This window comes from Lissotriton helveticus, chromosome 2_1 (assembly GCF_964261635.1).
Source record: "Lissotriton helveticus chromosome 2_1, aLisHel1.1, whole genome shotgun sequence".
NCBI classification, from domain to species: domain Eukaryota; kingdom Metazoa; phylum Chordata; class Amphibia; order Caudata; family Salamandridae; genus Lissotriton; species Lissotriton helveticus.
Genome location: NC_136059.1, coordinates 388,876,187 through 388,888,499, shown reverse-complemented (window position 1 = coordinate 388,888,499; position 12,313 = coordinate 388,876,187). Strand labels below are relative to the sequence as shown.

The 12,313-nt window shown below is 42.5% G+C and overlaps 1 protein-coding gene across 1 annotated transcript in view; it reads left to right on the top strand.

Annotated features, from left to right (window-relative positions):
• OXCT1 (3-oxoacid CoA-transferase 1) overlaps positions 1–12,313 on the top strand; it is a 551,535-nt gene that overhangs the window by 417,144 nt on the left and 122,078 nt on the right. Inside the window, exon 14 of the mRNA XM_078675010.1 lies at positions 11,655–11,744. Coding sequence (XP_078531136.1) covers positions 11,655–11,744 — 90 coding nt within the window. The remainder of the gene's footprint in view (positions 1–11,654; positions 11,745–12,313) is intronic.

The window sequence follows — 12,313 nt, the reverse complement described above, 5'->3', positions numbered from 1 at the left end:
CAGATGTGTCAAACTCAATGAAATTAACTCGTGAAGGGAGATCAATTTTATGAGCACTTCAAGGAACAAAAACTTTTTCCAAAAACTCCTACTCTGCATTGAGGGATATTCCTTCCGTTGAACCTTTTGAAGCAGAACGCTTCTGTTCACCGTGCTAAGTGGCTGTGCTCAGACACTTTTCTCATAGCCTGGGGAAGACCTTTAAGGGACCTAGAGATCATTTATCTTTCGTTCACTCAAGAAAAGCACATGTACATCAGGGGTCATATTGCACTGTGAAAACACGTAGCGGCTGCAAGAGTAGGAGTTTTTGGAAAAAATATTCGTTCCTTGAAGTGCTCTTTAAATTGATGTCACTCCAGGAGTAATTTTTATTGTGTGTGCCGGGTGCACCTTTTAAAAAGTGCACCCGGTGCAAGCAATGAAAATGTGCCCAATTATGATGAATGCGCTGCCTTCGGCAGCCGCGAGCTTGCACTGCCATGGGGCAGCGCATTCATGTGAAAACACCGAGCGGTTGTTTGCAGACACTCTGTGTTTTCACAGAGCAGGTGACAATCTGCCTAAACATTTGAAAGGGATAAGAGAGTCAGTGACTGCACCCGCCTGCAAGGGGATGTCTGGGAAGGTCCATACGACCCCACTTACAGAGTGCTGCTCTCGGGGGGTGCGCTCACAGTGCTTTTATATCGGGATGCCATGCAGATCAATCTTATGTGAGTCCCTCAGATTCTCATATACTCACCAAAATACAATATTCGAAGCCACATGCATAGGTTGGTGTCCCCAGAGAGCTTCTTTGCCTCTGCTCCTCAATCTGTAATATGGCGTGGGAGCAGAGGCAATGGAATTCCCTCATTTGCATAGGACAACCATTATGCAAATGAGGGAGTGACCCCTGAAGGTAGTGTTGGCGCTTTAAGTGCACCAGCACTATTGGTATTACTGAAGGGGACCCACAAGCGTCTGTGCCCCCTTCTGTAATACCAAAGTACCCCAAGGGCGTGCAAAGTGGTTGCAAATGCCTGTTGCACCCCGGGACTCTTATTGTAATAAAGCCCCAGTTTGCTAGAATTGAGAGACATCCCCTGGCAATAAAGTCCTATGGATTTAAGGCAGGCATGTATGGATTCTTACAAACAACACAACATCAGTGTTCAATAACAACACACTGGGGTGTGTGGTTTCAAAGCCTCCGTTTGAGGAGTCAGTTCATTTTTGGGTATGGGCTGTAGACCGGTAAAGTGGTCTGTAAACATTTTATCTGGCAGGGAAACAGAACACACAGTTGGACCAGTAGAGGAGGCTGATAGGACTTTCTTCTGGAGACCTTCCTTGTGGTGGGCCTCAACTTTCACATACAGCAAACCCAGACCTACAAAGCAAGCTTGTTAGTACAAATCAAGAGTAAGGACTATCTGGTGTGTTCCTGTCTAGAACAACCGCCCCCTCAATCAAAAAGGTAGGCTTTGGGTCTTGTTTGCACATTTAGGATCCAGTGTGTTCTCTCTTATGCACCTCTGTTTCTGAAAGGGATTCAGAAGAGAAGGCTGCATCATGACCATTTGATTCACTCTAGAGTAGGCAAGATGCGCTTGATACAAAAATCCTGACCAAGTCGGCCATGAGTCTGCTCCTTGTTCTCTTCCTTGATTAAACAATCTGCTATTGCAGCAGAGTCCCTTACTTCACCCACATTTCATAGCTACACTGACCCTAAATGGGTAAAATATGGAAGGCTAGCATTGTCAACATAGTGATTGCTGTCGGATATAATGGATGCTTTTTATTGTTATGGTTTAAAGATGTACTCTGCGCTGGCTGGCTACTATACTATATCAAAAAACCCAACTGACAGATGAAGTACATAAATCTAATTTAACAAGCAAGTAGGGAGTCACAGCTTACTTGGTGCACATTGATTATTTTATAAATCTTAGCAAATTTTCAAATTGTTGTATTGAAAGCATTTATTTAAAAAAAACCTTTAAAAACGCCCAGTTCTACTTTACAGCTCTTTTGTCTTTCATAGTCCCTCGCAGCAGGAGGCTGCGAGGGAATATGTGAAAGTCAAGATATGAGCTGAGGGAATTTAGCAGAACATGGTGTCAGTTTAACTGAATTGACTTCAGTTATTTGGGAGTTCATTTGAAGGTTAAGCTGCAAGAACACTAATATATCAAGGATTTATGGCATCATATTATCAGTCTCTGATTTGAGATATGTTTGCAAGTCTATTGATGGTATGCCAAAACTACATTCTTCTTCTCCTTCTTTTTTTATATGAGCCTAGAAGGAGCTATTTTGCAGCGAAACACGTTGGATGTGGCTGTACTTGTTCATCAAGAATAATCCATGGAAATTTAATTATTTTGAAGATTAAAGTAAGCTGTGGCTCCCCACTGGGTTGTTAAATTGGAGTAATGGATGTTTTGCTATGTGTAAGGAGCCCCCCCTCAACAAGTGCATTACAGCAGGTGGCCTGTCTTTGCATCCTGTTTGAGAGACAACTCATAGGACCAACTGGAAGACTACAACCTAGTATGCGCCTACCCTAAGGGGCCTCCTTTGAGCCTTTGCATGCATGCTCTCCAAAGTTCCTTCTTCAAGAAACATGTTTTGTATCTAGGAAAGCAGGAAATTGCATGCCCGCTACCTTAACTTATGCTTGTTTTCTAAAATCAAACTGATATTGAGTGACAAACTTTCCTTTCTACCAAAGATAGTCTTAAATGATTTATTTGCTATCATAATTCCCTCCTTCACACAGGAGGAGAGGTTGCATAAGCAAGACCCTAGAAGGGCTCTTAACCACTATATAAATACATGTGAAAGCCGTGGCTTCACGCAATTCAAAAAGGTCCTTCGTGTAAATCCGCCCGAAAATATTTTCCAGGTGGATGAGTCGGTAAACTAGACTACGAATCTGCTGGAAAGACTCCCTGGATGTTTTCCACAGTCATTCTCTAACACTCTTGAGGGGTATTTTTGTCCGATCTATATGTTAAATGGCGAATTTGGCCTCTATGTATTCTTTCTCTAAACACTATTGTCTGTACAAAAAGCTTATAACGTAACCACATAGTAAAGCGGTGCTGCTCAGTGTTCTAATTTGAAGGACTTGTTGATCTTCTGACCTCCTCTTTCAGACATGTTTTGTTAAAGGTTCATATAAGGGAAGTCTTTGGGAACAAAGCTACTTCCCTTTGGAAATGTTCTTTCTGGTGGATATCACCTACCATTTCTTATCACCCTTCCATATCCCCTCTTGAGGAATGCTTATTCTTTCTTTCTTTTTGCTTTGCTTTCTGCATCCTCTCGATGGGTGCGGGAAAACAGGATAGAGTCAAAGTCACTGGCTCCCATGGCACCATTTATGGCTTATTAACATCCATTTTGGTGCAGTTGTGTGGCTCATCAGAAGCAGAACAGTGCCATCAGGCACTGGTGACATGTTGCTACAAATGTTTCAGATCCAGTTTGATGTCTGGTAAGAAAGGTCATTGCAAGATTCTATGGGAGCTGACATTCTTCAGAAAGAAAGATAGGTAACTTGTTTGTCAGGTTGTATTCCTAGAATGCGTAGGAACTGTAAACCATGAGTGGTTTGACAGTTGCCTGTCAACCTCCAAACATATCCCTGATAACTATTCAAACACTTCTGAGTCTCACCCAGTTAGTATCAATACCAGTGCTTGATTGAAATATCTTTTTAGTGTACAGAGCACCTGTCTCAATTGGTTGATGTGTGTCGGGCTCAGAGCTAGGCCCCTTGTTTATAGTATTGTGAGGCTTCTATATCCCAGTCAGCCACTGCATACCTCAGGTGGCTCAGTATACTTTTTGCTAACCATTGTTTTATATCTAATTTGAATACTATTGATGATGGGCATCAGCCGTGATTGGCTCAATTAGCCTGTCTAGAATCTCAAACACTATGGTGCTTTCTCAAGCTAGTGGTTAGTCACATGCCACAAAATTTTGTCCATTCCCTCATGTAGACCAGCCTTCTATAAAACTCTTGTTAACTGAAAGAAGTCAGACGCCTTCTCAGCATCTAGAGATTACCATTTTTCTCAGCAGGGTTCTTTCCGCCATTGTGCCATGAGAAGGTCTTCTTGGTTGTGCCCTTAGCCCTAAGCCTGTTTGGAATTGGTGTATCCCAATATGCAACTTTGGCTCAAGCGTATTCATGAGTATTCTTTCAGGTCGCTTGATTTTGAGCTCTGGTGGTAATAAAGACTAAAATGATAAAAATGTAATCAGATTTTTGGCTGGTTTTGATAGTATTGCAGGTAAGGCTTTTTTAAGTGTTTGTGGTATTACCTTTCATCAGTTCCTCTCCTGACAGTATCACCAAGTACTGTGCCAGCATGTCAATATACATTGAACACTCAACCTTTAACACATCCAAGCATTCCTTATTGATCTCCAGGAGGTCACTGGTGTCTTGCAGCTGACTTGCCTTATTAAATGTTTTATGATGGTCCTACGACATGGCATTCAAATATTGATGCTCCTTATTTCAATGATCTTTATCAGTGATGACATCTGTAATGAAGGGTTGTCCCTTTTCTGTATGGTGCTCCATGCAAGAATTCAATTTGATAGGTCCAATTTAAATTACATTTTAATCTGTTACCTGCTCGCGCCATCTGACAGTAGTCCAGGTTTGTCTTGTCTTTTACCATCAGCTGTCATTTTCATCCCTCTTAGTGTTTTTATCCGTGTCCAGTATCTTGGTTTTACTAATTAGTGATGTGGCCATCCCAATCTTCGTTGATAACGCATATACCTCTAATAAACAACTTAAGGTCTACTCCGACAGCTGCACTCTTAGTAAAGGAGCACATATTTACAATGTGATGAACCTGTATCTCAGCCCGAATGTTTTATAGTAGGTAGGGCTTTACTTTGTGTACAACTTTAGCATCTGTGGTGGGCCTCTCCCTTTTTTTCTGATCCAAACTGATTGGTGCAAAACAATGCTGAAAATAGCTTTAGGCTTTGTACTCTAGACAAATCTTTGACACAAAGCGATTTGTTAGATCAGCCCTCCTAAATAGCAGGACAGACACAGAGATTCAATTGAATAGGCTGAAGCAGAGGAGGCTTATATGCAGAAATCCTATAGAGACAACAGGGTTATGGACAATGTACACTCCTGGTGTGCTGTGTTAGAAGAATTGCTAGAAACTCTTGGGGAAGCTCCAAGCGGGTGACTTACCGTGTAGCTGCGCACATGGATGGGACGGGCGAGTAATGGCACCCCCCCAGGGAGGACCTGAGAGACATGCAGTGTACGTGGGGTCTGACTACGGCCTGAGCTGTGGATAGATACTTTTATTCATTGTAGTTTGGCAGGGGAATGGATCAAAGGGGATGGGAATGGATGGAAGGAGAGTTTGTTGGGCATGTTGCGGATTGTTTTCTGACTGACTTTCTATTTTGTATTATATTTTGTAAGCTGATGCTGCATGATTTTGTGCTTTACAGCATCTCTCCCTCTAGATACTGGATAGTCAAGGAGACACAAATGTTTGTATTGAGAAGTATTACCGATACTGCTAGCTGCATGCTAGCACAAGAAAGGGTGGGGGGGAAGGATATATTAACCTCATACAGATGTACTGTAGATGTCACAGATGTAATATGGCACTGACGTGTAATACTCCTTACTGTTGATTCCGGTTGGTTTGCTTTTTGCAATTTCAATTGTCAATAAAGAAATATTCATTTTTTTAAATCCTCTGGTAGGTTGGCTCAAAAGCAGTCAGGCTTAGCTTAGAAACAATGTATAAAGTATTTATGCTGCGCTTCAAACAATAATAGTGAAACATAACACAAGAAAAATCCCACACCAATTTATTAAAATTGAATGAATTATTTGACACAAAAATTACAAAAATCCAATTAGTAAAATCAGAGAAATGCAATTTTAAAAGATCCAGTAAAAATAGTGCATAAAAGCACATTGTGCCAACTGTGGTTATCGGAACGCGCTGGACCAGGACAAAGTCGCAAGTTCAGACCAACTGTGTTGGAGCACAGGCCGGATACAGGGACCAAGTTAGTCTCGCTGTACAAAGTACCTTAAATCCTGGTTTCTGAGTGTATCTAGGTCCTGCCTCGAGGATGCGTCACACAGTGGATGTTTTGATGAGTGGTGATGCGAGGTAATGCTGAGGATGTGTCTCACAGCGGTGGTTCTGAGGAACTGCAGCAGTGCGATGCCAGGTCTTGAAATGAGGATGTGCTACACAAAAGCGGTTCGAAGGAGCTGCTGGGCTGTGATGTAAAGTCCTGTGTCAAAGATGTCACACATCAGTGGTTCTGAGGAGCTGCAGGGCAGGGATGCGAGGTCCTGCATTGAGAATGCACCACACATTGGCAGTTCTGAAGAGCTGCAGGGTCCTGCTTCAGGGTTGTGTTGCACATTGGCGGTTCCAATGCAGAGCTGCGAAGCAATGCGTCACACTTCATCGGTTCTGCTAGGGCCACAGCTGGGCTGGCAGAGCACCTTCAGGCCCACTTCCAAGGGTCCAAGACTAGGTGAAACAACTTTGGGAGCAGGACTGTCCCTGAGGCTCTGATCAGGAGACCAACCAACTAGACCTTGAAGTCACTGTGATGGTCCAGGTTTCAAGGTGATGGTCCAGTCCTTCTCACTCAGGCAGCAGAGTAGAAGTCCTTCTTGCAGCAGAGAAGCACAGCAGTCCGTCTGAGTCTTCCACGGGTCAAAAACTGTGCAATAGATTTGGATCCTAGGGCCAACTATTTATACCTAGTGCTCACTTTGATGAGGAAGAAACTTCTAGAGTCCTCCCCTCTTCACAGATGTCTGAAATGTCCTTCTCTCTGTAGGGCCCAGCTTGTCTGGTGGCACAAAAGACTAGTGTGAAACACTTTGCAAGTATGCTACATCAATCTTTGTGATGTGCAAGAGTGGTAGGTGACATCTCTGCCCCCTCATTAAAAAACAAAGTAATACACAAAGACCAACTGCCAGCTCCACCTATCCATAATACCCAGGGGACAGGCTGGAGGCACCAATTGGTTGGGACAAGAAAATGCCAACTTTCTAAAAGTGGCGTTTCTAGCATTGTGACTTAAAATCTAACTTTAGCATTAAAGATGCTTTTAAATTAAAATCCTTTTGACACCTAACTCGACATTCCTACTGGCTGTCAATTGAAAGTTATCACATATTAAATGTAATAAGGTAACCCAATATTATCCTATAGGATAGGTGGGCCTTTCATTAATGAAAAATGTATTTTTCACTACCAGGACATGTAAAAGTTAAAAGTACATGTCATCCTTTGAATACACTGCACCCTCCCCTATGGGTTGTTTAGGGCCTACACTAGGGGTTACATATGTATTGCCAAGGAAGGTCTAGGTCTGTAAAAAGGTCTTTTTTACTATCTCAACATGGCAGTTTAAAACTGCATACACATGCTGCAGTAGCAGGCCTGAGACATGTTTAAAGGGCTCCTTGAATGGGTGGCTTTATATATGTTCCACGCCCACTAGTATCATTTAATTTACAAGCCATGGGTACATACGGTACCACTTTACTAGGGACTTACGAGTTAAATGTGCCATTGGGGTGCAAGCCAATCTCATCATGTTTAAAGGAGTAAGAACAACCACTTTAGCACTGGTAGCAGGATTAAAATACACAAAGCCCTAAGCCTAGCACATCCAATTCAGCAAAAAGAGTAGTGAAGGACAAATGTTCCAACACCCTGCTTATCCAGGAAAGGACAATTAACAATATCCATAACTGTATTCAACAACCCTCCTGCATGGCCTGCCTTTCACCTAATGAACACTTCTAATAAGATAGCATCAGCTCTCAGATACATCTCATGGACATTTTATAGCTGGGAAATAGGTATGATCTAAATTACACCACAGTCCCCAACCCTAGTTCTTGAAGTAACAACCCCATAATATTCCAGAGTAAGAAAGACCCTCGTTCTATTTCCCTTTTCCATCCTTAAGGGTGCTTGATAACATCTCCCCGTTTGTAACTATGAGCATTTAATCAACAATGCCAGTGCCGAACACTGACGTGTAAACAGACCAAATGAATACCCATTCACTGCTAAATTATGACTGCCAGTCCATATTTTCTCCATCATGGGTCCTCTGTTAAGGCACCTGTGAAGTCTCCTTTTTTAACATTATATATGAACCCTACTAAAAAGTAAGCTCACTAATTCAGTTCACTTTACTTCAGGGTCTGTTGCTAATTCTTCCCAAAGTGGTCATTCCTTCCCATACTTGGGCCACTTTACATGTACTATGTTCAAGCTACTGGTGAGGATGGCTGTTTTGCCCTCTCACATTTTTTTTCCATTGAGAATTGTTGACTTGGTATAGGCCAGTGCTTTCCCTCCTCCCGAGCCCTTTCCAATCCTCCTTGATTTATTTAGTCCTGGTGATGTTCCTTGGTTTATTTAGTCGTGGTAGTACTATGACTAGCATGCTGCTGTTTTCTATTTATGGTGAATATGCACAGATACAAGCTTGTAACTAATTAGGAAGCCTAAAACCTTACCTGAAGCATAGTACGTCAGCAGGTCTTGTTGTTTTGAATGAATGAATGAAAAGCAATTTATAATGCGCAACTTTGCCCAACGGGCGTCAAGGCGCCTAACCAAACATTATCAAAAATAGGAGCATCGGAAAAGAAACATGCTACTGATAGGCCTCAATGAAAAGTCGCGTTTTTAGTGCTTTCTTGAAAAGGACCAAAGAAGGTAGTGCTTTTAATTCGGAGGGGAGTTCGTTCCACAGTTTAGGGGCCATGGAAGAGAAAGCCCTTCCACCCCATCTGACTCTACTTGTTCGGGAAACGGCTAGGAGATTCTTAGAAGCAGACCGGAGAGTTCTACTGGGGATGTAGGGGACCAGGAGGGAGCCAATCGCTTCTGAACCCCCACCTGCTGAGGCACTGAAGACCAGACATAAGATTTTGAAAGTGATCCTAAGATGAATTGGGAGCCAGTGCAGGCTCTTCCTAGCAAGAGTAGCAGAGGAGGTATTAGAGACGCCCAGAACAAATTTGGCCGCCGCATTCTGAACGGTCTGCAAGCGTAGAATCAGGCTCTTATTGATTCCCGCATACAGTGTATTGCAGTAGTCTAACTGTGATGCCAGAAGGCCACCACGGTCTGATTACGAGCTTGGGGGGAAAGATAATGGGCAATTTTTCTAAGAATCTTGATGACTCCCCAACAGGTGGACACAGTCCGATTAATCTGCTGTGTCATAGCCAGTGAAGTATCTAAAATCACTCCCAGATTACGGGCTGATTTAGCAGGCAAGGGACATGTTCCCAGGTAAGGGGGCCACCAATCACTGGACCATATGTTTTGATCTTTGCCAAAGATCAAGACCTCGGTTTTCTCTCCGTTCAGCTTCAGTGAATTGGAGATCATCCATTCAGCAACTGCCTGCATGCAGTTTCTGAAGCTGACCGCGGAGGTACTCACCGAGTGGGAGAGGGACACCATGATCTGCCTGTCATCGGCGTATGACACCACCTCCATCCCGTGGGATCTTACTAACCTAGCAAGTGGGGCCACATAGATGTTAAAAAGGGTCGGACTCAAGGCCGACCCCTGTGGGACCCCACATTGCACAGGCTTAACCGGGGAGAGGAACTCTCCAAGCTTGACCCTCTGCTCTCTATGGGGTTTTATATACACAATTTCCGCTGTACTTTGCCTTCACCTCATCATTCCTCAAAATTGCACTTCAGTAGCAGTAGGGTTGGATAGTGTTCGGCTGGTAATGCCCAGCACCCAGTAGCAATGGTGAGAGTCACATTTAGCCTGGCAAACTCAGAAAATATTCATGCTTTGGCATCTGTTTTTCATGTTCCGGTTGTAATTGCAGTTCTATACTTAGATTGTTATTATATCCCCACACTCGAGATCCTAATTAGTCATCTGGAATAAGAAGCTGACTACCCATCTGTATACCTGTACCCCTGCACTTAAATCATGGTTGCTAGGTCTCCTCAACCACCTCTTACACCAATTATCCCTTATGTAGTTGCTTCTTTGATTTGTTTTATTGTGCCCTGCCCTAATTTCCTTCCTGCACCGTCGTCATTTGGTCTTTGCAGCTTCTTGTCACTCATTGGTGTGAGACATTGAGCTGTGGTCTTCAAGAAATCTATGCTTGGTAAAACCAGACCGTGGCCAATGCGGATGCTAAGAAAATTCTGTGGAATTGACAGTAAAGCGGTTTGCAATTTAGTAATTTCTATTGTTGTTACCTAGAGACATTCAATAATCATACTGACTATATGAACCAAACATATGAAAATTGTGTGCTGTTGGTATCTGGCTGCTGCTGTTTGCTTAACTCCATATCCAGTGCCAATATAATTCCAGAGCACCAGTGTCTTCTGGTTACAGGGTTGGCAGAGAGTCCTTACGTGAACTTCTGCCAACCCCTAGACTAGGGCTATTTTGACTACTCAGTCCAATCTGCAGGAATCACTCCACATCCATCTCCCTTTTCGAAACCCAAGATGTCAGCAGCATGCCATTCATGTTATATTTATTAGTTCAGGTGGTGGTTAATGGTGGTGGGTCCTTCGTTCTCTAGAGCCTTGTTTGCGTGGGTCAACAGCTTGAATTGGCCTCTTTAATGTACGGGGTGTCAATGGAGGTGCCTGAGGTGGGGTTTGATGTGAGTTCGGTGGGGAAGACCAACTCTGAATCTGACTGCAGCTTTCTGTATTGTATTGTATTGTATTGTAATTGCATTTATATAGCGCTTACTACCCCTGACGAGGCGTCGAAGCGCTTTTTCGGCGGGTAGCACGCTACTCCGGGACCCACAGAGGATTAGTGTTGAATTAGTATAGTATAGTCTGAAGTCTCCTACGTGGAGCGCGTTGCAGAGGTCCAGTTTTAGCAAAAAATGCACTTCTCAACGTTATTCGATTTTGTACAGAAAAAAAAGCACCAAACACTAGAGTGACGCTCACGTTCTGGAAATTCACATTGTTACTGTACTCTTATATGGTTTAATTGTGCGACATGGCATCATTTGGGGAATTTTGCATAACCAGCATAATGCGATATTCCTGAAATGACATGAATTGCACCAACTTAATTGACATTTCTTTGGGGCCTATAAGAGGCACATTGGAGTTATACACTATTATCATAAAACATTGAGCAATGAACTGTGACAGGGAAGCTTCGTGTAGTTGCACTTTTTGCAAAAATCCTAAATGAGACTAGTTCAGGTTATTTTTTAGAACTATAAAAACATTGATTTCTAAATCTCCAAGTGATGATTTCCACAACCCTTTTTTTCGGCCCGGTGTGTGTTTAACTGAGGGACCTGTTGATCCCCAAATGTAAATAAATAGGGGTCTACAATTTCTGCCAATGTATCTGTAACACTGAGGTACCTCTTTGCCCCAACTGTAGTTAAATCTGACGATCTGCAAAGCTCTTTGAGGTCTCTCAGTGGAGAAGATTACCACTAACCCCAAAGGCTATTTTCTGAAAGCGCATAGTAGTTTTGGAAGTTATCCTTGTATTTCCTCTAATATAGGAATTTAAAAATGTAATATGTATAGTCTTCTTTTTCATCTCAATGGTTGTTTCTTTCAGGGAAAGATGGTGAAAGGAATGGGTGGTGCCATGGACTTGGTTTCCAGCGCAGGAACTAAAGTGGTTGTTACAATGGAACACTCTGCCAAAGTAAGTGTTTTTTTACTTCAAAGGTTGAAATTACTGTTGTGGTATACACATCGAGACCATAATCATTTTATTAGTTATTTTGATTTTGGCCATGATAAGTGCAAACATAAAAAAACACAGAAAGGCAACTAATGCGCTATTCTAAATGTTTTGTAAGCTGCCCACTTATAAGATGATTTAGTGTGTTCATCAAATTAAAAGATGACAGTCCTTTAACCTCGATAAAGCCACTCCTGTGGATTTCATATATATATATATACATATATATATATGTATGTATGTATATATATATATATATATCAGGATTAAGGACCATGCTCCCTGAGTCTGGGGTAAGAAACAAAATGAACAAAAGGCAGGCTAATCTGTGACTGTAGCACAAAGCACACGTTTTACGGACACTGGGCTTTCAAAACAACTGTGGAAGAAGTTAAAGATGCTGGCACACAGGAGACTCAGTAATATCAAGCCATGGACTATGCCTAACTCAACCCCAACAATGGGAAGCCATGCTTCATGTGGTTTTTAAATCTCCCAGCAGCCTTCAACAATATCAATATTATCAATAC